The following is a 25,689-nucleotide window of genomic DNA, read 5'->3' on the forward strand; positions in this document are numbered from 1 at the left end:
AACGTAAAATGCGCCACACACCTTGAGATATAGTTTTAAGGTCTCAGTATAGTCACAACGGCTGCCCCACCCTTCAAACCGAAACGCATTACTGCTTCACGGCAGAAATAGGCGGGGCGGTGGTACCTACCCGTGCGGACTCACAAGAGGTCCTACCACCAGTAGAAAGTACTACATTAAGTACTGTAAAAGTTTGAATATAAAAATGAAAACAAGCATTGTATACTTAAAAATGTATTTCATAAAAAAAGTTAGTTACTCACGTAAAAAAATTACTAAATTGGCACATTTAATAACTTAAATCTAACATAGAAACTAATTTTACCTTCTTATAAATTACATTGCGACGCACATTTTGACGGAGAAAGCATTTTGACGAACAAAACAAAAAATATCTGAAAATCGAAAAATATTTTTAACTACAAAACTTATTTTACGATAAAATAGATTATGATAGACTTGAAGACTCTTGATTAAGATAATAAATAAACCACTTTGACTTCAATTGGATAAACGTTAAACTATATTATTTTCTCTTTTTCTTTTATACGAGCTACATAAATTATACATATTATGAATTATTCAGAATTAAAAATCGGATATTCTACTCCCAAAAATGCCTGTAACTACAGTAACAGTATATTTTGTACTCGCTTTCTTCATTCACTAAATTAACTACAAACTCTTTGCTATATTTCAAAAGTCAATTCCAGTATTTGAGAAAGAAACAGGAAAAAATGTTGTGGATAAACATGTTCATTAAAATATCACGGATATGCATTATTAATATATTCGATAAACACGTTTTTTATAGCAAACAATTATTTCTAAAACGTACGAAACTATACCAAAAATTTAATACACACTCGTGGGAAACTAAAACAACAAAGCTTAAAGCTTAATTAATGTGCAGTTAAAATCTTTGTACTGTATTTCTTATCAGTCTGTCATAAATGAATAGAAAATAATGTTTGTTAGATCACGACATCGGTCAGCAAATGTTATTTCTGTGTAAGAATAAAGTATTTTGAACATATCGAAATAAAATAATGCAATCCAAGTACGGTTTATGTATTATGTATATATTATGTATATGTATATTTAAGTATTATATTAATCGTACTTTAACAGTACTTAAATGAGTCGACTATTATCAAAGCCGGCAATGTGACTTTTGGACAATTATTGGTAAATCAGAAAAAACGAATTATTGACTTTGTATTCCATTGGCAGTCACAAAACTCTTCTGAACGACATCTTAGATAAATAACAGGTTAAGTATTAACCTTTATTTAATGAAGGTTTTGAACCGTATTCTTTGAAGGAGACGATTATATTCAAATCAATCTGTATTGACATATCAATAACATTTTTTTCTCCAAATGCACAGATTACCACCTTTGATAATAGACGACTCAAATAAGGATTTTAATTAATTTAAGGAGATAAGTAGCTTAAATGCTGTGTTTTTTATGCTCAATAGTGAATCTCAAAAAAAAAAAAATGCCCGTGGTTTAACAACAACTGATTTAACATCTCACACTACTAAAGCTTTAGCTACTATATATCGAAGCTTGAAAGGCAAACGTGACTAAGCGACAATAACTGCTTTTTACATGAATGAAAGACAATAACTATATTCGATGCGTAAAAAAAGATATTTCTAGGTCTATTAAAATCATTTCAATCCTACAGCTAGATTCGTTAAAATAGATTTTTTTTCAGGTATTTCAACTTTAAATTAGTCTACTGTAAAGTTCACGCATTGTCGCTTAGTCACGTTTCCCTTTTAAGCGTCGATATGGAGTGGATAAATAATATGAGATGAATATTTTTTGTTCGATGAGTCAAATAAATAATAATTCATGTTCACAGAAAAGAAAATAATAAAACTGAGGTGCCATCATAATATGGTACTTATTCACTCTGTACACAATGAACTTTTAGAGTAACTAGATTTTATATATTACGATTGTTTTGCTATATTATTAATTTAATGACGACAATATATAATTTTAATGAAGACAAAATTTATCATTCCAAAAGTTTTTATTGTTAACATTAACGATTACTCGTAGTAATGTCTATTTAACCAAAAAATAATAATATAATCTGGTTGACATTGGTTAAATATTGATTTAGCTTATCGATGTACGATAGTGTAAGTATTAATATTTTGAAACAATTTTAATATTAGAAATGGTGAAATGACTAAATCCCTGTATTGCTCTTCACGAGAAGATAGATTCGTGGGCGTCAAAATGTAATCCTACAAATCTTAATTTCGCGGGTCGTAGGTACTTATTTAAAGACTTTAAAAATATATTATTTTAACTCAGCGGAGCGAATTCCATTTGGCATAATTTCAATTTATTGTAGACACAATAACGCTCATTTCTCAAAAATTACCACAGTATTATTAATAGTTAAGTTTGTTAGTTGATTTATTTTTCCTTCGTATGACGACAGAGCAACGAATAGATATGATTGTTAGCAAAGAAATTGTGCACGGGCCAGAGAAAGGTGTGCTTTACTACTAAAGAAAGGTAATGTTAATACAGAAGACGCTTAGCTTAGCGATAACACATATTTGTTAATCATGTTCCTCAATTCAATACAAGCTTATACCTGTGAGTTTAGTCACGTGGTGGAAAAAGTATTTATATATATCCCCCCGGAATAGTACCTTTGTCAAGATGAAAGTTACCATTAATTTATTTTTTTATACCTCTATAACTTGTTTCTTGTACATTTTGGAAAAAAAAATTACTTTCACATTTATAATATAGTATATGTAAATACTATAGACACCGTATACATAAACTTAGATTTACTAACCACTAATGGACGATACATTTTCTTTCTTCTAAAGACTAGCTCTCTAATACACTAAAATATAGCTTTACTCATAAAAGTTATAAAATTTACTTGTGTTATACTCCAGTATTACTTACTCTAGGTACCGAGACAAATAATACGAGTATAAAATAAATTTAATGTAATCAAATATTAAACAAAATCAATGAATAAAACATGAAAGTGTTCATGACGAATAACAATGAGTGCCAATATTTAAAATTTACGATTTATATCTGGAATTTGAACGACGGACTAAGCTTTGTTCTTCGCTACTTCACTGGTTTTCATTATAATTGAAGAGCAAATCCGAAAATACAATTCGTTTAAAAGTAGCCCTAAGCACTTACATATCGAATTACACAATATCAATGGCAACCGCAGCTCTTCACAACCATGTTCTTGTACTTGCGCAAGATCACGTTAGAATCATCCGTATAGTAGAGGACCGAGATTGGAGACAACTTGATCGGCGCACACGAAGGTTTCGGTACCTTGTAACAAAAAAATAAAAACAATTTGTAAATTTACGTGGCGCAATAAAACGCCTCGTAGTATAGAATCGGGTGATGCGTTATGCCGTAGTTCAAATCTTGCAAGTACAATTTTTTTCTAAGGAGATATGTTGTTTATTGTTTTGCAACAAACTCAAAAATTAACTTCACGATGAAAGATCAGATCTTATATTAAACTTAAGATCATACTGTTCCTAAATTTGTGTATTTACTTATGGTAGAGTGCAATATCAGTGCACATGGTACGTTCGTAGCATGTGAGCTGATACAGTCTCTTTCTGCGGAGAAGCAGTATCCCAAGCTTTCCAATGTGAAGAGCTGTCTACCTGAACGTCAAATTCTAAATAATAGAAAATAATCAGGAGCATCTGGGCAAAAATCTTAGTTTTAATACATTGAAACTGTTATAATACATTGATACTGATACAGCTAAGACCTTAGAACTCTTGTCTCAAGGTGGGTGGTGGCATTTAAGTTGTAGCTGTCTATGGGCTCCGGTAAACACTTAACATCAGGTGGGCCATGAGCTCATTCGCAATCTAAGCAATTACAGTCGTCGTGGCCTAAAGGATAAGACGTCGGGTGCATTCGTGTTGAAGCGATGCCACGGTGTTCGAATCCCGCAGGCGAGTACCAATTTTTCTATTGAAATACGTACTCAACAAATGTTCACGATTGACTACTACGGTGAAGGAATAACATTGTGTAATAAAAATCAAACCCGCAAAATTATAATTTGCGTAATTACTGGTGGTAGGACCACTTGTGAGTCCGCGCGGATAGGTAGCACCGCCCTGCCTATTTCTGCCGTGAAGCAGTAATGCGTTTCGGTTTGAAGGGTGGGGCAGCCGTTGTAACTATACTGAGACTTTAGAACTTGTATCTCAAGGTGGGTGGCGCGTCTACGTTGTAGATGTCTATGGGCTCCAGTAACCACTTAGCACCAGGTGGACTGTGAGGTCGTCCACGCAACTAAGTAATAAAAAAAACATATCTTTTTTTTTAATTGTAATGTTATGGACAAATACATATTTGTAAACGTGACAGAATTGTTAGGATTATCATTATTGTATTTGAAACCGTCCAACACTAAAACTATCGGAACAAAACTTAATTGAAAAAAATTGCTTTCTTTTATTTTATCAATAAAATGTACTCACCGTTGTAGGATTTATCAGATGTACTAAAGTCTGGACTATGGCGTGATTGGTAGCGTTTTTGTGAGCGTTCAATGGGAAATTACATTCGCCGCTACAATAAAAAGCCCCATAGCCGTCCGGTGCTATGATCCAATCCTGAAGGTAAAGCTCTTTATAATTACACGTAAAAAGCTCAATAGCACATTTAACAGATACACAAAATATCCGGCCGGCGAGAGAATGCGATTCTACGAGTATAGAATAGAATTTAGCGCCTTTAGGTTGGCAAATTGATTCATTATTTCTATGCGAGTCTATCGAATATAATTTAGCGCTTTAAGCTGGCAAATTGATTCATTTTTTCTAATAGTTGTTCTTCAATTAAAACTACTCTTACGGATTAAAGCTCGCATTTTCAGTTATCGTGGTCATCACGGACGTGGTCATCTTACTCAAACTTTAAAGTGTTCGAAACGTTGGAAATTATACATATGGTGGTAGGACCACTTGAGAGTCCACGCGGGTAGGTACCACCGCACTGCCTATTTCTGCCGTGAAGCAGTAATGCGTTCCGGTTTGAAGGAAGGGGCAGCCGTTGTAACTATACTGAGACTTTAGAACTTGTATCTCAAGGTGGGTGCCGCGTCTACGTTGTAGATGTCTATGAGCTCCAGTAACCACTTAACACCAGGTGGGCTGTGAGCTCGTCCACCCATCTAAGCAATAAAAAAAAAAAATAAAAAAAAATGATACAATGAATTATTTTTACCTGCCACTCCAGATCTTTGAAGCTAACATATAACGTTTGAATTTGACAGCTTCTTGTAGTCCAATGCGCTGTATCTGTGTACAAAATTACACGTAATCCTTTAAAAATATGAAAAATTCATACATCAATTCACAACTACAATATAAATAATTATTTCAAATAAAAATGTACAATAATACACCAATGCATTTAGGAACCTTGATGAAGCCATCTATTAACATCAGTCGCAGGAGGAAAAAATATATAAATATACTTTATGTATCTGGTTTCTGATGATGTTTGAAATGAAACTTCTTTAGGCGCGTTAAGAATAAAATTTAACTCGCGACAGATTCGTTACGGCCAGAGAGAAAAAATACAATTTAGAACGAGCGAGAGTGAGAAAATAGAGCGTCTCGCGAACCACTTGACCTTGGAGGGAGGGAGAAAGCGAGCTAGGTTGTTTCTCTTATACACAACATTCCCTATTACAAGAGAAATTTGATTTAAGGATGAAAAATGAAGAAAACCACAATACTACACACCGCAAAAGAAGTTACACTTCTTTCACGTGCACCAAGTTCCAAGCGCACCATTTTTTTTAAATTCCACTTAAAACTTATCCGCTTTTGTTATGGTTACAAAAAATACACATATACGAGCCAAGAATAAACAAAGCCCACCCGACATCAAACTAGTCCTGACGCCACAGTAGGCAAAGCTACTAATGACTAGAAGAGTAAAGCAACCAGGTTATCTTATTTGCTTTCTAGCCGTTGTTCCCATTTTCTATATTGAAAACCGAAGACCGCCAATTGTAAAACTTCTTAATTATTATTTTAAGGTTCATTGCTCATTTTTTACTCATACTTGTGACGTTTCAGTACAGAGTCATCTACCTAAGTTTATCAAACTTATAACGTTATCTTTAGCATTGAATTATGGGGGTTATATTGAAATTTCAAACACATTCATATTTTCAACATACCAGCTAAAGGATTTTTTACATAGTTCTCCGAGTAACTGTGATTTCGCAAACGTCTCGCCTCGCGTTTTCGTCTCGTTCCCAAATCTGTACTGCCTAAATTTGGGCCACTTTTAAAGAATGCCACTAAGAACGGTTGTCTGCCTTCTGTGGTAACTCCTCGCGGCTCTTCGAGACCGATTTCTTCAGGCTTGATGTGGCGTTCTGAAATTACAGTAATTTTAAGTGTAACCACGCAAACATCGTTGATCATAGTGTGTAATCAAATATCAAAACAAAATGTGTGCAGGAATTCTTACTTTATACCCTTTGTCCTCTGTATTTTTATTTAATTAATAATAAATAACTTAATAAAAATATCATTATAATTGCATCTTTTACCAGTCTTGATGCTTTTATTTGTTTTCGTGTTCAAAATAATTGTCAATAGATGGGTGGACGAGCTCATAGCCCACCTGGTGTTAAGTGGTTACTGGAGCCCATAGACAGCTACAACGTAAATGCGCCACCCACCTTGAAATATAAGTTCTAAGGTCTCAAGTATAGTTACAACGGCTGCCCCACCCTTCAAACCGAAACGCATTACTGCTTCACGGCAGAAATAGGCAGAGTGGTGGTACCTACCCGCGCGGACTCACAAGAGGTCCTACCACCAGTAATTACGCAAATTATAATTTTGCGGGTTTCATTTTTATTACACGATGTTATTCCTTCACCGTGGAAGTCAATCGTGAACATTTGTCGAGTACGTATTTCATTAGAAAAATTGGTACCCGCCTGCGGGATTCGAACACCGATGCATCGCTCAACACGAATGCACCGGACGTCTTATCCATTAGGCCACGACGACTTCAAAAGGCTCATAAAGGTCACTTTACGTTATTTAAGTAACTTATTATGTTTTTAGTTAGGTATTACTCAGATGCAGAAGACCCACCTCCTACGGTAATTGGAGTCATGGTTACTAATTACCCCATGAATACCACAGGCCACTATGATATATTAAGTCGAAGCTCAGTACAGGAAGGAGTAATGGCGGTTTTCCCAAGGAGTGACCGCTTCTCGTCCGAAACAAGAATGACGCCAATCCGTTCCTAAAATACCCTACCATTCTTGAAGACGATAAAATGGATACTGCTTATTCGTGCCGAGATGCAGTCATGCGTTCTGATTTAAAAACAATTAAATTTCCGACCTGGTTCTCTCAAGATTGGAGCAGCTTCACGCTGTAATATCCATAATTCCCATTAACCATGAACTACCGTAATCTCGATCACCCATTTGATATAATAAAAAGGCGTACCGGGTTGTGAATGGGGATGTGCAGTAATGAAAAAGCCTCGGTTATCAGCTGGTGAAGTAAGCCATGCTGCCAATGCACTAGTTACGTTTAATTCTAGCCATCCTTCAGCCCCGGCACTGGTGTTCACTGCAGCCACCTGCTTTAGTTCTAATCCTCTGAAATTGTGTAACGATTTTATATTATAACAAAGAACATTTATTCAGTAATCAGTCATCGTCAGTGACTATAATTGTTCGTATTGCTTAAGTTGCTTTGATTTTAACAACCTATTTTCTATCATCAGTTAGTTATTATTATTATTTTTTATTGCTTAGATGGGTGGACGAGCTCACAGCCCACCTGGTATTAAGTGGTTACTGGAGCCCATAGACATCTACAACGTAGACGCACCACCCAACTTGAGTATAGTTACAACGGCTGCCCCACCCTTCAAACCGAAACGCATTATTGCTTCACGGCAGAAATAGGCAGGGCGGTGGTACCTATCCGCGCGAACTCACAAGTGGTCCTACCACCAGTAAAACTAAAACTATTAAAAACTATTAAGCAATAACCGGTAGGTATATATCTTAAAAGCTATAAGTCCTGAATTAACTTTTGAATTACGCTGTATGCTTATTCCATTTCTGAAGAGAAAACCATTTGGTTTCGGAGGGCTATCGGATTATTTCGTTCACTCCTTTGACTGCCTTTGAAGTAGGAATGTTACGTGAACTTGTAAATCGTTTTCTGCCACAAACAACAATGGTTTCATTATACCTATTAATAGCTCGGTACACAAACATTCGACTCCAAGCATATGGAGTTTCCAAAATTGCATTTAGCTCGATGCAATGTAGGCATCGAGCTGTGTAATGCTATTACAGTAATTCCGCTCAATTATATCACAGGAATAACATATCGTATAACTATTGGCACCGAAAATGAGAAAATACAATAAATATTCACATGAGATTCTTGTTGTTTTAATACACTATTTTGTTCAGACAGTGTTTTTATTAAGATTTTGATAATTAGAATAATAATGACGTATTTTATATTGATAGATCGATTTAATATTGCTGATAACGATAAAAAATATACACGATACAATTTAAAGAAATAGGGATAGGTATTTCCCATGATTGACTCTCAAAATTACTTCATAAAGCAAAAAAACTTCGAAACCTGTTGTTAGATGAAAACAATATTATATTATAGCAATTTCATTTCAAAATATAAAAGACGAGAGAAACCACGAGAAAATATTTTGCATGGACGTAATTTTTTAAGTATTTTTTATGCTTCTCTTTAAAATAAAGTAGTTGATAGTTTGGGAGGCTTAACGATAAAGGGAAGATCTTCCACCGAGCGGGTGATATTGCTCGGTAGACCGACGGTCCAAATGTTGTTGTTCGGAACTTGTATATATGCGCTTTATCTTGAAAATGTCGTAAGCGAGTTTCAGGCTTCTGTCAATTGTCTTGCGTTGTATGATGGCTACCCGCCACAATAGCGACTTAGTTTAAAAGCTAAGTTAATGGTATGCTTTTTTAAATGATACGTAGATTGTGTACAAGATTATATATTATAACTTTTGTATATAAAATATATTAATATTCCTATCCAATGTGCCTTTACTAATCGTACAAATCTTTAAAAAATTTAAAACTACTTTTAGGGTTCGTCGTCCATGACTGTATGGTTTTAGAAACGTCGGAAATAATATAATAACAATAAAAAACGCGACCTTAATCCATAAAACTAGTTTTAATCACGCCTACGACTAGCAAAAACCGAAAAAAATACTTTGAAAATAAGAATGAATTATAATCTTTGCCAATTATAATACAGTAATTACATGTTACCGTATATTGTACACCACTTATATACTGAAATATACATAATACTGAAAGTTACTAACCCCAAATTATCGACATTAATCACCCGGTGTGCGATAACAGTATAAAGGCTTGTAGGGTCTTCCGTATGTGACGAAGACTTATGCAACCTCAATTCCGCCGCAAGCAGGGATGAAGCATCCCCCGGAGTACCAGCCACTTCGAACCAAATGTGCCTGCCGTGACCATGACGTAAAACACCCAGGTGATGTCCTGTGTGAAAAAATGTATTAAATTAAAAAAAAAATATCAGTCTGCTATTTTTAAGGGAATGCTTCGTCATCTGGCCTATAAATATTCAGACTTTGGGCTATCAGCCTTTAACAAAATGTATGAGAGAGATCTTAAGAAACCTATTTGAAAGATAAATTAGATCGAGATTCATTAATTAGGTAAATATTCATGTATACAAATCTTTCAAAGACTTAATAGGAAGCAATTCAATTCACGGTTAACTTTTTTTTTCAAGGATAGCTTATATAAGATCATGTACCACCTGATGTAATGCGACAATCAGCGCGCAGACGCCACAACGCGAACGCCGTCGCCCAGCTTGAAACATTAGGCCGAAGTCTCAGTTACATTAGGAATGGATATGACGACTCTTTCACCCCTTAGCCCAGAACACGTTATAGGTACGCAGCAGAAATTGGCAGAAAATAACTGACAAGACAAGCCCACCGTTTCTTTTATCTACCCGAACGTCCAATTCCTGTGCCGAAACTGACGTGAAATAATACTAATAGAAAATAAAATAAGAACACTATAATACTAAAACGAATAAATAACGCGGTCATGTAGTAGCAGCTGTAGTTCGTAGTCGGAGTCGCAATAAAGTTATAAAATTGACATCAAAACAACTTGACATTTATTTTTAAAAGTCGTTTAATATTATAATGAATATAATTTAAACAATATATGAATAGGATGTACTCATAAACTTACAATGGGATTTGTGGCTTACATCTTTTTATACATATCTTAGCTAATAATTTAACTACCTACATACTAAATGCTTGGTGATTTTTATTCACACTAAAATCAAATTTCGTGCCAGGTGTTCAGCTGTAATTCGATACACGATGCACGTGTGCGTAAATATTCATATTTTTATTTAATTACTTGAAGCAGCGGTCGGAGTTTACTCGTTTTTATTAATTTTATTATATATTATTTCGTCTTACTTACTGTTTATATTTCGTCAATTTGAAAGATCATCTAGTAGCAATAATTATTCGGATCCTCTCGATCCACTATTGATGCTTTTAGGTACCTCAAGCACCGGTCACAGTTCTCGTCGAACCCGTCGCTTGCGACGAAGGGTTCGGCGAGTAATTCTAACCTATAGACACAGCCCACTGGGTTTCCCGCCGGATATTCTCAGTGGGTCGCGTTTCCGATCCGGTGGTAGATTCTGCAAAGCACTACTCTTACTAGGGTTTAGTGTTAGCAACGCCCGTGGGTTAGAGCTCACCTACTCACTCGGTTAGGCTGGCAGAGCTTACCAAGGCTACCAACTTAGATAGGATTTTTTTTATCCTTTTCGAACATTAACAGTGAAAGTAGATTTTTTTAGAAATTAAGTTTATTCACATAAGTAATAGTTTGAATTCACAAATAAACCTCTTTTAGGAAAAAGTTTTTTTTTAGGCCCTTGTAGGCAGACGGGCATACATTCGGTCCACCTGATAGTGAGTAGTTACCGTCGCCTATGGACTTCAGAAATGCCAAGCCGCTGCCTACCGCTACCTACGTTTTTAGGAAAAAGTTCGTCAATCAGCGCAGACAACGCAGACCACGAAATAAATCGGGACAATAGTTTCAACTATGAGCTGACCGGTTGTTAATATCCAAATAAAATATAACATCAACCTGTTCTTAGGACTTTTTTTTTATTCTTTATTAGAGCCATACACCTATTAGGTTAAGTCGGCTTTCTTAGGACTTCAAAAGGAAAAAAAACAGTAGTCTATAAGATAGCTTTACTATTCGTCTGCTGTCTATCTATCTTTTCAGCACTTCAGACCATTTTCTCAGAAATAGTTTAATTACATAGAATAAATATAAACTACGTTTAGTATATGCACGGAATCAGTCGAATAGCTAAATTTATGTTTGTTATGCACTAATGCTATTTTAATAATTTTATACGTTTTTAATATTTGTCGGCGTTTTTACAGCATCTCGAAACAAATTAATTAATTCATTCATTCATTTAATTTACTTACAATACCTAAATTCTAATTGTTAAATAAGTTCACAATATTCGTTCACGTACTTCTAGTATTGTAGTGTTGTATACCGGATGAATTTATTTGGCATAAAGTTTATAAATAGAAATAAATTACCTCTTATTGATTACCTACAATGCTCAGTAACATAAAAGTAATATTATACCGCAAACGGTTATTATAGGCAAACCAGTGTCAATCCAGATCAAATAACTTAAGAAATCAATAAGCGTGAACGTGTGCATAAAGTTGTTATAGAAGTAAGTAATAACATAAAATTATTGTAATTAACACAAAATATGCTATTTTTATTTATATTATCATAATTTTCTATAGGCAAATACTGTAATTTTTAAAATTTATAGTTAGTATGATTATCAAAATGATTCTACAATGGTTCAAAAGGAAACATAAAATATTTATTTCTTGAATTTAATTTAGGTACATTGAAATTGTAATTCCTGGAATGTTTATCAATTCTGTCTGCACGCGCTGTTCAGTATTAGAGGATTTAACGCAAGCGCGTTGCCGTGTATTTAATAACTATTACTAGACACCAGTTTTTTATATATTTTTAAATAAGTCATTATGGAGCATGGCGAATCTGTTCGATATTTTTCTAATTATGAACCAATATATAAAATAATAACAAAACTATTAAACTGTACACTATTTAACAGACTTCCTGATAAAATTGTTAAGACTGAAGAATAAACTTTTTGGACATAGTTTCTTTTTTTTCAATTGGAAGCAAACAATATTCATATATGATTGCTTTTCTTGTGATTTAAATTGTTTCTGTAAAAAAAATTAATGTTTGTGAAGTATTATACCTGATATGTAGTCTACCCTGAAAATAATGTCCAGAGGGGAGTTAATTTTGGACATTCAATAGACATTCAGGAAATCATTACTTGGTAGGTATTACATTACTGGGTAGCTAAATTTTAGAGGTAGGTGACAGTTATCCTTCTTCAGGATGACCTTCAACTTTCATTACGAAATAAATTATCAAGTAAATTAAGAATTTGGTTTGGAAGGCCGAAAAATAAAACATTTGGTTGCGGTTTTGAGGATGAAACAGCATCCAATTCATTTTAAGTGGCTGATTTAGCTTCAAAAAAATTTTGGTATAGCACTTAGAAAACACCATGGAGTGCTTTGTGTTGTCAGGCCAACGCCATCCTGCCTATTTCTGAAGAAAATGAAGATCCACGAATGTATTATTTCAATTGAAACTTCAATCTTACTTACCTCTTAATTACATTATGGCTTTACTTCGTGGTACCCAAGAGTTTTGACAATTTATGTATGTTTATGTATGTAGTTATGGGCATACCAAGTGATCTGCGAGTTCGTCAGTCCATCCACGCTATATAATAAAAAAAGCGAGCTAGTACGGTTAAAGCATAGTGAAGGTTCCGCGCGCGGGATGAATGCTCGGGTTTAAAACGAGACCTAAACTATTCTAAATAAAAAATAAATAAATTTATTTTAATTATAATTAGACAATTCTCTCTACCAACGTCTGTAGTCAAAAATATCCCAGACCCCAAAAAGGTCGATATATTTATAACAAACCTAATTTCTTCCAATTTTTAATTTCTAAATAAAAACTCCTGAATGAAAGCCCCGTTTCATTTTTAAGTGTTATCGATAATATTACCGGAAGTACGATTATTTGCACTACACTATCTTCGCTTACTTGTATTTCTACTATTTTGTAGAATTTTGATACATAATTATACATTGTAACATTCACGTAATTGTTCGCGACGGACATAAAGAAACATAGTTAGAATAAGATATTCCCGAACGGACATAAATGATTGAAAATAGTTAAATAGATATTGTTCGCGATGCACATAGACAGTTGTAAAATAATAGAAAATGTCCGCGATAAATAAATAGAGAATAAATAGATAATACGTTAAAACAGAAATGTCCGTAAATAGATACGCTAGAATAGGAATATGTTCGCAAGTACAGCTAGATTTAATAGAAATAGAGATAGACAGTATGTTAAAAATAGTTAGCATACAAATGTAAATAGAAATAAGTTAATTTGTAAATGTTATTTTGTAAATAAAGATTGGTCCTCGTGGTCTTTAATTTGGCGTGGGAACGCAGGAGCGAGTCACAAAACGGGCAACTAATAGAGCGACTAGGCAAACAATAGGCGAGCGAGGCGGCCGAGAGAACAATAGACGCCCACCGTGCTCGGACTCATAATAGCGCTGGCCGAGTGCGTGTGGGCGACCATAAATAAGGGGCCTACCTCGCTGCAAATTCAACCTCCTAGCTGTGTCCTATGCCTTAAGCAAGGGCACCCCGCGAACTACCGTGGATGTCCTAGGGCTCCGCGGAAACGTCCAACCCACCCGGCTCCGCGAACCGTCGGCCCAAAGACTTCGGCACCTTCAGTGCCGAAACCCGCCTTCGTGCCGGCTGCAGTTCCCACGGTCTCAGCGTGGAAAAAGCCGCTGCCGTATACGAAGGCGGGAACGGAAACCGCACCCCCGCCCCCGCTCGTGACACGCCCCGCGCCCCAGCCCCTGCTCGCACCTCGCCCCGCGCCCGCGTTCCGTCCCCCGCAACCCTCTGCCGTCAACGACTTCGCGCTCGTGCGCGACTTCGTCACCGCGGTCAACTTCGACCGTCTGCGATCGTTCGCAGACGCGATACGTAGGTCGGTAACCCCCGAACAGCGGCTCGCGGCCGCTTTCGATCATATGGACGTCTACGAGTCAGTGTCCCGCACGTTATAAAAATCTTTACCGGTAACCAATGGCGCAAAAAGGTAGAGAAAAACCGTATTCCCTTACGTTAGCATTCTATAATGCTAACGGACTCGCGCGGCAACGCGATCAAATTTTTGAATTCCTCCGCGACAATCTTGTAGATATTCTATTAGTGCAGGAAACCTGTCTGAAGCCCTCGCGTCGTGACCCGAAAGTCGCGAATTACGTCATGGTTAGGAATGACAGACTCACCGCCTCCAAAGGCGGGACTGCCATTTACTATAGGCGGGCCCTGCACGTTGTCCCTCTCGATACTCCCTCGCTCTCACATATCGAGGCGTCAGTGTGCCGTATCTCGCTGACGGGACACCAGCCGATCGTCATCGCATCCGTTTATCTCCCCCCGGACAAGCCCCTCCTGAGCAGTGACATCGAGTCACTGTTCGGCATGGGAGACTCCGTCATCCTGGCAGGCGATTTAAATTGCCACCACACTAGGTGGAACTGCCATCGTACAAACGTTAACGGTAGGCGTCTCGACGCGTTTATAGACGACCTCACCTTTGAAATAGTCGGTCCCCCAACTCCAACATGTTATCCGTATAACATCGCGCTCCGTCCGAGCACTATAGACCTGGCATTGCTCAGGAACGTAACTCTGCGCTTGCGTTCCGTCGAAGCAATGTCAGAGCTAGACTCAGACCACCGACCTGTCGTTATGCAGCTCGGTCGCCCTCACAACCCAGTCACTGTTACGAGGACCATGGTGGATTGGAATAAGCTGGGCACGTGCCTAGCCGACGCCGCTCCGCCAATCCTCCCTTACGGCCCGGATTCGAATCCATCCCCCGAGGACACCGTCGAATCCATAAACATCATTACCGATCACATCTCTTCCGCGATCATTAGATCTTCAAAAGAAGTCGATGTGGAGGACAGCTTCTACCGCATCAGACTGTCCCCCGATCTTAGGAATCTCTTAAGAGTTAGGAACGCGGCAATCCGGGCCTACGATCGTCTCCCCACGCATTCAAACCGGATTCAGATGCGTCGTCTACAACGCGAAGTCCACTCCCGCTTAAGCGACGCGCGTAACGATAATTGGCATAGTTATTTAGAACAACTCGCGCCGTCCCACCAAGCATACTGGCGACTAGCTAGGACTCTCAAATCCGAAACTACCGCTACTATGCCTCCCCTCTTACGCCCTTCAGGCCAACCACCGGCATTCGATGACGATGACAAGGCTGAGCTGCTGGCCGATGCACTGCAAGAGCAGTGCACCACCAGCACTCAACACGCGGACCCCGAACACACCGAGTTAGTCGACAGGGAGGTCGAGCGCAGAGCTTCCCTGCCGCCCTCGGACGCGTTACCCCCCATTACCACTGACGAAGTTAGAGACGCGATCCACAATCTCCAACCTAGGAAGGCACCCGGCTCCGACGGCATCCACAACCGCGCGCTAAAACTCTTGCCAGTCCAACTGATAGCAATGTTGGCTACAATTTTAAATGCCGCTATGACGCACTGCATCTTTCCCGCGGTGTGGAAAGAAGCGGACGTTATCGGTATACATAAGCCGGGCAAACCGAGAAACGAAACTTCTAGTTACCGTCCGATTAGTCTCCTCTCGACGATAGGAAAAATTTACGAACGTCTCCTTAGGAAACGCCTCTGGGATTTTGTTACCGCGAACAAAATTCTCATAGACGAACAGTTCGGATTCCGCTCAAAACACTCGTGCGTACAACAAGTGCACCGCCTCACGGAGCACATTCTGATAGGACTAAATAGGCGTAAACAAATCCCGACCGGCGCCCTCTTCTTCGACATCGCGAAGGCGTTCGACAAAGTTTGGCACAACGGTTTAATTTACAAACTGTACAACATGGGAGTGCCAGACAGACTCGTGCTCATCATACGAGACTTCTTGTCGAACCGTTCGTTTCGATATCGAGTAGAGGGAACTCGTTCTCGTCCCCGTCAACTGACTGCCGGAGTCCCGCAAGGCTCCGCGCTCTCCCCGTTATTATTTAGTTTGTATATCAATGATATACCCCGGTCTCCGGAGACCCATCTAGCGCTCTTCGCCGATGACACGGCTATCTACTACTCGTGTAGGAAGATGTCGCTGCTTCATCGGCGACTCCAGATCGCAGTAGCCACCATGGGACAGTGGTTCCGGAAGTGGCGAATAGACATCAACCCCACGAAAAGCGCAGCGGTGCTCTTCAAAAGGGGTCGCCCTCCGAACATCACTTCGAGCATCCCACTCCGTAGTAGGCGCGCAAACACCTCCGCCGTTAGTCCTATCACTCTCTTTGGCCAGCCCATACCGTGGGTCTCGAAGGTCAAATATCTAGGCGTCACCCTCGACAGAGGGATGACATTCCGCCCCCATATAAAAACGGTACGCGACCGCGCCGCGTTTATTCTAGGACGACTCTATCCAATGCTTTGTAGTCGAAGCAAACTGTCCCTCCGCAATAAGGTAACTCTCTACAAAACTTGTATACGCCCCGTCATGACGTATGCAAGCGTAGTGTTCGCTCACTCAGCCCGCACCCACTTGAAATCCCTTCAGGTTATTCAATCACGATTCTGCAGGATAGCCGTCGGAGCGCCATGGTTCCTTAGGAATGTGGATCTCCACGATGACCTGGAGCTCGACTTTCTTAGTAAGTATCTACAGTCGGCATCGCTGCGCCATTTTGAGAAGGCGGCACGACATGAGAACCCTCTCATCGTAGCCGCTGGAAATTACATACCCGACCCAGTAGACCGAATGGTAAACCGTCGACGTCGCCCAAAGCACGTCATTACGGATCCTCCTGATCCATTAACGGTGCTTTTAGGCACCACAAGCACCGGTCACCGTCCTCGTCGAACCCGTCGCTTGCGACGAAGGGCTCGACGAGCGAACTAACCCATAGACACAGCCCACTGAGTTTCTCGCCGGATCTTCTCAGTGGGTCGCGTTTCCGATCCGGTGGTAGATTCTGCGAAGCACTGCTCTTGCTAGGGTCAGTGTTAGCAACTCTCCGGTTGAGCCCCGCGAGCTCACCTACTAACGTTAGGGCGAAGCTGAAATAGCCTCTCAAGGCTATCAGCATAGGTAGGAAAAAAAAAAAAAAAAAAAACTGCAAATTCAGTTCGAGACAGCGAGCCGACGAGTCCAGACCTCTCCAAAGAAGAGGAGAGCGCCAACCGAAGAAGAAAAGACTCGCTCCTACGCCCTGCGCCGGTCAAGCCACGAGGACCGTGTGAACGCCATACTGAAGCCTTCGTTATTTTCCTCGAACCAATCCCAGCACCCGTTCCGCGACAGCCACTGCGGCAATACTCGAGCCACCACGTTTCAACGAGAGTAAGAAGTCTAAAAATCACACGTGGTGGCCGAAACCTGAGCGGTGGCCGTCCGGAATATTGGTCCTTCGAGAGCCGGATTCATTTGAGGAAGATCGAAGAAAATTGAAGATTGAAGATTGAAGAAATGGTGCTCACACGGTCCGAGAAGATGAGGTCGTCACGCCTTGACCGGCCCGGCAACGAAGCTGTCTCGGGCTCAACATCGCAAGACGCACAGCAACGAGCTGTGTCGGCCGCGCCGCGTTCGGGAGTGACGCAGGGACCGCCACCGATGGCGGCAACCTCCTCCCAGTCAACCGCGCCGCGTTCGGGAGTGACGCAGGGACCGCCACCGATGGCGGCACCCTCCTCCCAAGTGGAAAAGTGTCCGGGAGTGCCGCGGGGCTCACAAGCGATGCCCCCCTCCCGCCAAATATTGCCTACGCAATACTCGCCGGCGTCGCCAACGGGACCGAACAGCGGGGTCTGTCGACGAGTGGTCAGACCTCCCAGCACCGCGACACCGGCAACAACTTCAGGCGACGCAGCAACGGAGAGCGTCGTATCCGCGAGCCAGAACAGAAAAGAGTCAGCGCTCGCGGCCAATCAAATAGTACACGGGTCCCACATCACGGACGCCGCTGCCAAAATCTCGACGACAGAAGAAGGCTCCACACTCCGCGACGGGATGGCGCCACCAGTACGAGGATCTTCGAGAAAGTCGAGTCAACAGTCACAACGGCTGTTGCTTATGGCGCGCCTCAAGGAAGAGCATCTTCGCGCCAAAGAAGAACAAGCCCGACTCCAAGCAGAGCTCGCCGCCGCCCGCATCTCAACGTTAGAAGCCGAAGCGCTCGTTGAAGAGGAGGAAGATGCGCGCACAACACTCACGGAGGACGAGAACGAGCAAACACAGCGCGTCGATACATGGCTCAGTCAGCAACGATCGATCGCGCTACAGGGAGTCGGAGAAAGAGTAATGCAGTCAACACACGGATCACCAGCCACCATCGAGCAACCGCAACTGGAACTTCCCGCACCAATAGAACAGCTGAAGCTACCGGCCCCTGCCGCGGCACCGATTGCCGCACCTGTCGCACCGAAGAGCGACATCGCCGAACTAGCAGCTGCCATCGCGACGGCCGCCCGCCAAGCCAGGCCCGGACCATCGCATCGGTACTACGGGGAGCTTCCAGTGTACAGTGGATCGCACCAAGAATGGCTCTCCTTCAAGGTCGCCTACGCCGAATCAGCGGACAGCTTCAGCGCCGCAGAGAACACTGCGAGACTTCGGCGTACGTTAAGAGGAAGAGCAAGAGAAGCGGTCGAAAACTTGTTGCTGCATTACACCGAGCCCGCCGAGATCATGCGGACTCTAGAATCGCGCTTCGGACGTCCAGAAGCAATCGCCGCAACGGAGCTGGAACGACTGCGCGCGCTGCCACGCTGCACGGACACACCGAGGGACATCTGCGTATTCGCGAATAAGGTGAACAACGTCGTCGCCGCTCTGAGGGCCCTCGACCGCGTACATTATATGTACAACCCGGAGCTCACCAACATCACATCGGAGAAGCTGCCGTCCACTCTACGCCACCGCTGGTTCGAATTCTCAGCGACTCAACCGGCGGGAGAACCGGACCTCGTCAAGCTGTCGCGCTTCCTGCAACGCGAGGCGGACCTGTGCAGCCCATACGCACAGCCGGAACCAGAGACGAGAGTGGAGAACACCAGCGGTCGGCGGAAGATGTTAAACACGCCTCAGAGGACGCACACCACGCAAGCGAAGGAAGAGAGGAAATGCGCAGCATGTCAGAAGCCGGGGCACATCCCACAAGATTGTCCCGAATTCAAGAGAGCAGCCGTCAGCGAGCGCTGGGATACGGCGAAGCGCGAAAATTTGTGTTTCCGGTGCCTACGGTTCCGGTCCCGGGGACACGTGTGTAAAAAGAAGAGGTGCGGAGTCGACAGCTGTGAACGCACGCACCACGAGCTGTTGCATAAGAAACCAGCATGGCAGAAACCGAAGGAAAAAGAAGAGGCGGTCACCTCGACGTGGGCCGCAAGAAGTGCGACAGCCTACCTAAAGATGGCGCCAATTACTGTTATCGGACCGGCGGGAGAAGCAGATACATGGGCCCTGCTGGACGACGGGTCGACGATCTCGCTGATTGACGAAGACTTCGCGAGACGAGTGGGCGCCAAAGGACCGATCGAACCCCTCTTCATCACTGCCATCGGAGACAACAAGATAGACGCAACACGCTCACGACGCGTCCCGCTGAAGCTATGCGGACGCACGGGGGAACCGCAAGACCTGAACCTACGGACAGTCAACGGCTTAAAATTAACACCACAGCGACTGAACATCGAAGTCCTCGCGTCGTGCCACCACCTCACCGACCTCCGGCATCATTTCAAAACAAGCTACGCCTCGCCGAAGATACTGATCGGCCAAGACAACTGGCACCTGCTGGTGACGGAGGAGATGCGGACGGGACGACGCGATCAACCAGTGGCGTCTCGTACTCCGCTCGGGTGGGTTGTGCACGGAGCACGCCCGGGAGGCAAGAGACAGCGCGTCAGCTTCGTGGGACACGCGACGACGGTCGACACGAACATGGACGAAGCCCTCAAACAGTACTTCGCGATCGAGGGACTCACCGTCGCCGCCAAGACACCGAAGAATGACCCAGACGAGCGCGCGCTGAAGATCCTGCGAGAGACCACTCAACAGCAACCCGACGGCCGCTACGAGACCGCACTGCTGTGGCGTGAGGAGAGCCCGAAGATGTCCAACAATTTTAAAGCCGCAATGAATCGCCTGACGTCCGTAGAGAAGAAACTGGAGAAGGATCCAAATTTGAAAGAGCGCTACAAGCAACGAACGAACGCACTGGTAGCGAAAGGATACGCCGAAGTAACTCCGTCGACGGGTACGAAGAAGCGAACCCGGTACTTGCCACACTTCGGCGTAACACATCCGATGAAGCAGGAGAAGATTCGCATCGTGCACGACGCCGATGCGAAAAATAGAGGGAAGAAGCCCAAACGACTTCCTGCTCACCGACCCGGACCTGCTGCAGTCGCTGCCCGGAGCGATGATGCGCTTCAGGCAGCACGCCGTCGCCGTCTCCGCGGACATCGCGGAGATGTTCATCCAGATAGGCGTCCGAAGCGAGGACCGCGACGCACTCCGGTACTTGTGGAGGGAAAACCCTTCACGAGAACCTATAGAATACCGGATGAGGTCCATCGTCTTTGGCGCGGCAAGCTCACCTGCAACCACCATCTGCGTGAAGAACCGACTGCAGTACCCGGACGCCGCCGACCTGAAGCTCCACACGTAAGTGGACACCAACAAGTACGCCCACGACGCCGCGTTTTACTGGCGCGTGGAGACGCCCGACGGGGAGATGAGGACCTCCCTCGCCAAAGCCCGAGTCGCACCCATGAAGCCAATATCGATACCGCGTCTCGAGCTACAAGCCGCCGTGATGAGCAGCCGCATGGCCGCGGCCGTCACGGAAGAACATAATAGAAAGCCAGACACGAGAGTGTTCTGGACCGACAGCGCCACCATACAGGAGAACAGCACTGTGGAGGAATGGCGCTCGGTCCCCACAAAGGAGAATGTCGCCGACGACGCCACTAGAGAACTACCCGTCGGCTTTGAAAGAAACCACCGCTGGTTCATAGGCCCGGAATACCTAAGACGGCATCCGGATGATTGGCCCGTACAACGGACTGCAAGAAGGGCAGAAGAGACGGGTGAAGAGAAGTGCGCAATGCTCGCCGTGAGCAGAGAGAGCCTCGGCGAAGCGATCCCGGACCCAAGACGCTTCTCCAAGTGGGAGAAGTACCTGCGTGCAACGGGGCGAATACTACAATTCGTCAGCCTATGCCGCAGGAGTCGCGAGCGCACTTATTACAAGAGGACCAGACGGAACCCGCGCTCGGATCCGACGTGGGAGAGAAATAGAAAGAAGACAACTTCGAAGACCCCGCTGAACACACCGCGGACGCCAGAGCAAGCAGTCATTCAATGGAAGACTTTAGACGCCGACACGCTTCGACGCGCTGAGACGCTCATTTGGCGACAGAGCCAGCGGGCAGCCTTCGAGGAAGAGATTTTGACGCTCCAGCGAGGGAAACAGATATCCCCAGCGAGCCGACTGCGAAACTTGTCCGTAACTTACGCGGACGGGATATTGAAAATAAACGGACGCATCGGCAACATAGAGGGAGCTGACGTCATCACCTCGCCTCTCGTGCTAGACGGATCCCGACGCGAAACGAGACTGATGATAGACTTCATCCATAGAAAGATGCACCACGCCGGAACCGAAGCTACGATCGCCGAGTGCCGACAGTCGTACTGGGTCTTACGCCTACGCCCAGTGACACGGAGCGTGATCCACTACTGTCTTCCGTGTCGTATCCGCAAGGACACTCCACCGCGTCCAGCCACAGGCGACCACCCACCGAGCAGACTGGCACACCATCGGCGACCATTCACATACGTGGGCCTCGATTACTTCGGGCCCTATCAAGTTACCACCGGCAGAAGCACCCAGAAGCACTACGTGGCCATCTTCACATGTCTCACTACGCGTGCGTTGCATTTAGAACCGGCAGCGAGCCTCAGCACGGACTCAGCAGTGATGGCACTCCGGCGCATGATCGCGCGCCGGGGAGCCCCGACGGAGATATGGAGCGACAACGGCACCAATTTACGGGGTGCCGACAAGGAGCTGCGCCAAGCTATGGACAAGGCGACTGAGCATGAAGCGAGCTTAAAACTTATCCAATGGCGCTTCATCCCACCGGGCGCGCCTTTCATGGGCGGCGCCTGGGAAAGAATGGTGCGGGCGGTAAAGGCCGCGCTCTCGGCCACGGAGCAGCCGAGGCACCCGACGCCCGAAATATTTCATACTCTGCTAGCAGAGGCAGAGTTCACAGTGAACAGCCGACCTCTCACCCACGTATCGGTGAGCGCCGACGATCCCGACCCTCTGACACCGAACCACTTCCTGCTGGGAGGCCCGGCGCGAGTCCCCGTGCCGGGCAAGTTTGACGACGCCGACCTCATAGGGCGCGCACACTGGCGCGCAGCACAACGTCTGGCAGATGTGTTCTGGAGTCGCTGGCTCCGGGAGTACCTGCCCGACCTGCAGAACCGGCGGGAGCCCCACAGCCGCGGGCCCGCCCTGAAGATAGGCGACGTCGTGATAATAGCAGACGGAACGCTCCCACGGAACACCTGGCCACGTGGGATCATCCAGGAGGTTTACCCGGGGGCCGACGGCATCACTCGAGTGGTCGACGTACGCACCGCCGGCGGTATATTGCGACGCCCGGCAAAGAAGATCATCGTGCTGCCCACGATGACCGCCGCTCACCAAGGAGGATGCAGCGACGTGAACGACGCTGCACGGCGGGAGGATGTTCGCGACGGACATAAAGAAACATAGTTAGAATAAGATATTCCCGAACGGACATAAATGATTGAAAATAGTTAAATAGATATTGTTCGCGATGCACATAGACAGTTGTAAAATAATAGAAAATGTCCGCGATAAATAAATAGAGAATAAATAGATAATACGTTAAAACAGAAATGTCCGTAAATAGATACGCTAGAATAGGAATATGTTCGCAAGTACAGCTAGATTTAATAGAAATAGAGATAGACAGTATGTTAAAAATAGTTAGCATACAAATGTAAATAGAAATAAGTTAATTTGTAAATGTTATTTTGTAAATAAAGATTGGTCCTCGTGGTCTTTAATTTGGCGTGGGAACGCAGGAGCGAGTCACAAAACGGGCAACTAATAGAGCGACTAGGCAAACAATAGGCGAGCGAGGCGGCCGAGAGAACAATAGACGCCCACCGTGCTCGGACTCATAATAGCGCTGGCCGAGTGCGTGTGGGCGACCATAAATAAGGGGCCTACCTCGCTGCAAATTCAGTTCGAGACAGCGAGCCGACGAGTCAAGACCTCTCCAGAAGAAGAGGAGAGCGCCAACCCAAGAAGCAAGAAAAGACTCGCTCCTACGCCCTGCGCCGGTCAAGCCACGAGGACCGTGTGAACGCCATACTGAAGCCTTCGTTATTTCCTCGAACCAATCCCAGCATCCGTTCCGCGACAGCCACTGCGGCAATACTCGAGCCACCACGTTTCAACGAGAGTAAGAAGTCTAAAAATCACACGTGGTGGCCGAAACCTGAGCGGTGGCCGTCCGGAATATAATAAACATGAATATATTAAAATATAAATATATTGAAATGACTTTAAATTTATAAGGTAAATATCTTTCAAATTTAATCTTTATACGTCCAACAGATATCTAGTAAAAAAGATCGAACGAAATTATAAAGGTTCAGTCATTTGCCATTTTTCCCCTACCGAACCCTAAAAATCACATTTACATAGTTCGAATTCCATGAGGTATGTAGCCAGGTAGTAAGACATTGAGTCACTGGTCTCGACCACCACGTTGATGCGAGATTACAATACAATAATAATAATTTACGGAACATTAAAGAAAACTCGCGCCGTTTTTAGACCTGGTTTTGAATTTTTTTAAACGGTAATAATTAGTTATTCTGTATGATCCATGCTATAAACAGGGGAACTGTTCTTAGAAATACACGATCTTTAATTATTTTTTTACGAGTACATTTATGTGGCATTAATATATGCACTAGATAAAATAACAATATGATTATAATATCTGGAAATTTGTTAAGATTCAGTAATATAGTTTTATTGCTGATACTTAACGTGGGTTTCTAATAATTTTACGAACTATGCCATTCGAAGTAAGTACTGCTAGGGCGGCTCGGCATGGCAAGTAAATAAAAAAAAAGGTAAATAAACCATTGCATAGTATTATGTTCACATACCTACGTATATTGTTTTCGTTATTGTAATATGGTGAAAACAAATTTTAATTAACATAAAATAGCAATGAAAACAAAAAATAACTTACTTTTGCTTTGAAAAGTCATAATTAAATCACTTTCATCAATAGCTTGCTGCTCATCACCGCTGAGAGCCATGTCAGAACTACGTGTAGGGCGTGCCTGTTCGTGCTCCTCAGCCAGTTGCTTATAAACGTCCAACAGGAAACTTGGAGCCGAACGATCCAAAGGTGGAGATTTAGATCTTCTGGGTCTTTCTCCTAAGCCTAAAAGATCTAAAATTTCATGTTCTACTACCATGCGCTCGTGTCGTGTAATCGTATGATGAATTATCGTCTGATCAACACCATTGTCAATGTAAAGTCCGGAAAGTATGGCATCGGTGACCACAGTAAACAATGCAAAACACGCACACACCAACTGCACAAAACCAGCCATATTCGTTGTGAGAGCGTCTGCGACTGGCTAGTGGCGAGTTAACGAGATGTGAGACGCGTCATGGCCAGCCGCGGGATCTAGCTGTGGACCTGCCCACTCAAGGTAGGCCGCCGCCGCCTGCTCCGCACTTACCACTGCCTCCCCTCTCACGCCTCACTCACAACGCCGCAATAATAAAAACATTCAACTTCGCCGGACACGTCAGTCTGGTCAGTCCGAACTCCGAATGTTAATAAGTTAATTTAATAATTATTTATTACTACCATTAACAATGCAGTTATGTACTTTAACGGGTGGCGTATTGATTATCAAATCGGGGCAGTAAGTTTGAATTTTTTGTAAATTAATCTCTTTAATACCTTCCCTAATTTAGTTTGGATACCCCAACTACCAAGATTTTTACCACTGAAACTCAGAAGTTGAGTCTCAAATTTCGAACCCGAAAGCAATGTTCGTTGTTATATGAGTAAATTAGACACATTATGCTAATGAACTGACCTCTATCTGTTGTTGAGGAAACAAACATTACTTTTTATCAGTAACGTGACATTAACTTGAAAATAAACTTTATAAA

General features: G+C 43.2%; 1 protein-coding gene and 1 long non-coding RNA gene across 3 annotated transcripts; both read right to left on the bottom strand.

Annotated features, from left to right (window-relative positions):
• Nucleotides 1-218: 218 nt before the first annotated feature.
• LOC101739275 (protein 60A) lies at nt 219-25,689 on the bottom strand. Of its 2 annotated transcripts, XM_062668197.1 has the most exons (8): nt 24,746-25,689; nt 9,450-9,639; nt 7,547-7,701; nt 6,247-6,447; nt 5,280-5,353; nt 4,532-4,666; nt 3,207-3,350; nt 219-395 (listed from the first exon to the last, which is right to left on the bottom strand). In XM_062668197.1, exons 1-7 carry the CDS (start codon nt 25,113-25,115, stop codon nt 3,225-3,227), a joined length of 1,251 nt encoding a protein of 416 aa, XP_062524181.1. In that variant the 5' UTR covers nt 25,116-25,689; the 3' UTR covers nt 219-395; nt 3,207-3,224. The 2 variants fall into 2 exon arrangements, with proteins under 2 accessions (XP_062524181.1, XP_004929272.1); XM_004929215.5 differs by having other exon boundaries at nt 219-3,350.
• Nucleotides 11,392-13,198, bottom strand: LOC110385723 (uncharacterized). Its single transcript, XR_002430978.3, has 2 exons — nt 12,912-13,198; nt 11,392-12,455 (listed from the first exon to the last, which is right to left on the bottom strand). It is a non-coding gene; the product is annotated as an uncharacterized LOC110385723 (long non-coding RNA).

The sequence above is a fragment of the Bombyx mori genome, chromosome 4 (assembly GCF_030269925.1).
Source record: "Bombyx mori chromosome 4, ASM3026992v2".
Taxonomy (NCBI): domain Eukaryota; kingdom Metazoa; phylum Arthropoda; class Insecta; order Lepidoptera; family Bombycidae; genus Bombyx; species Bombyx mori.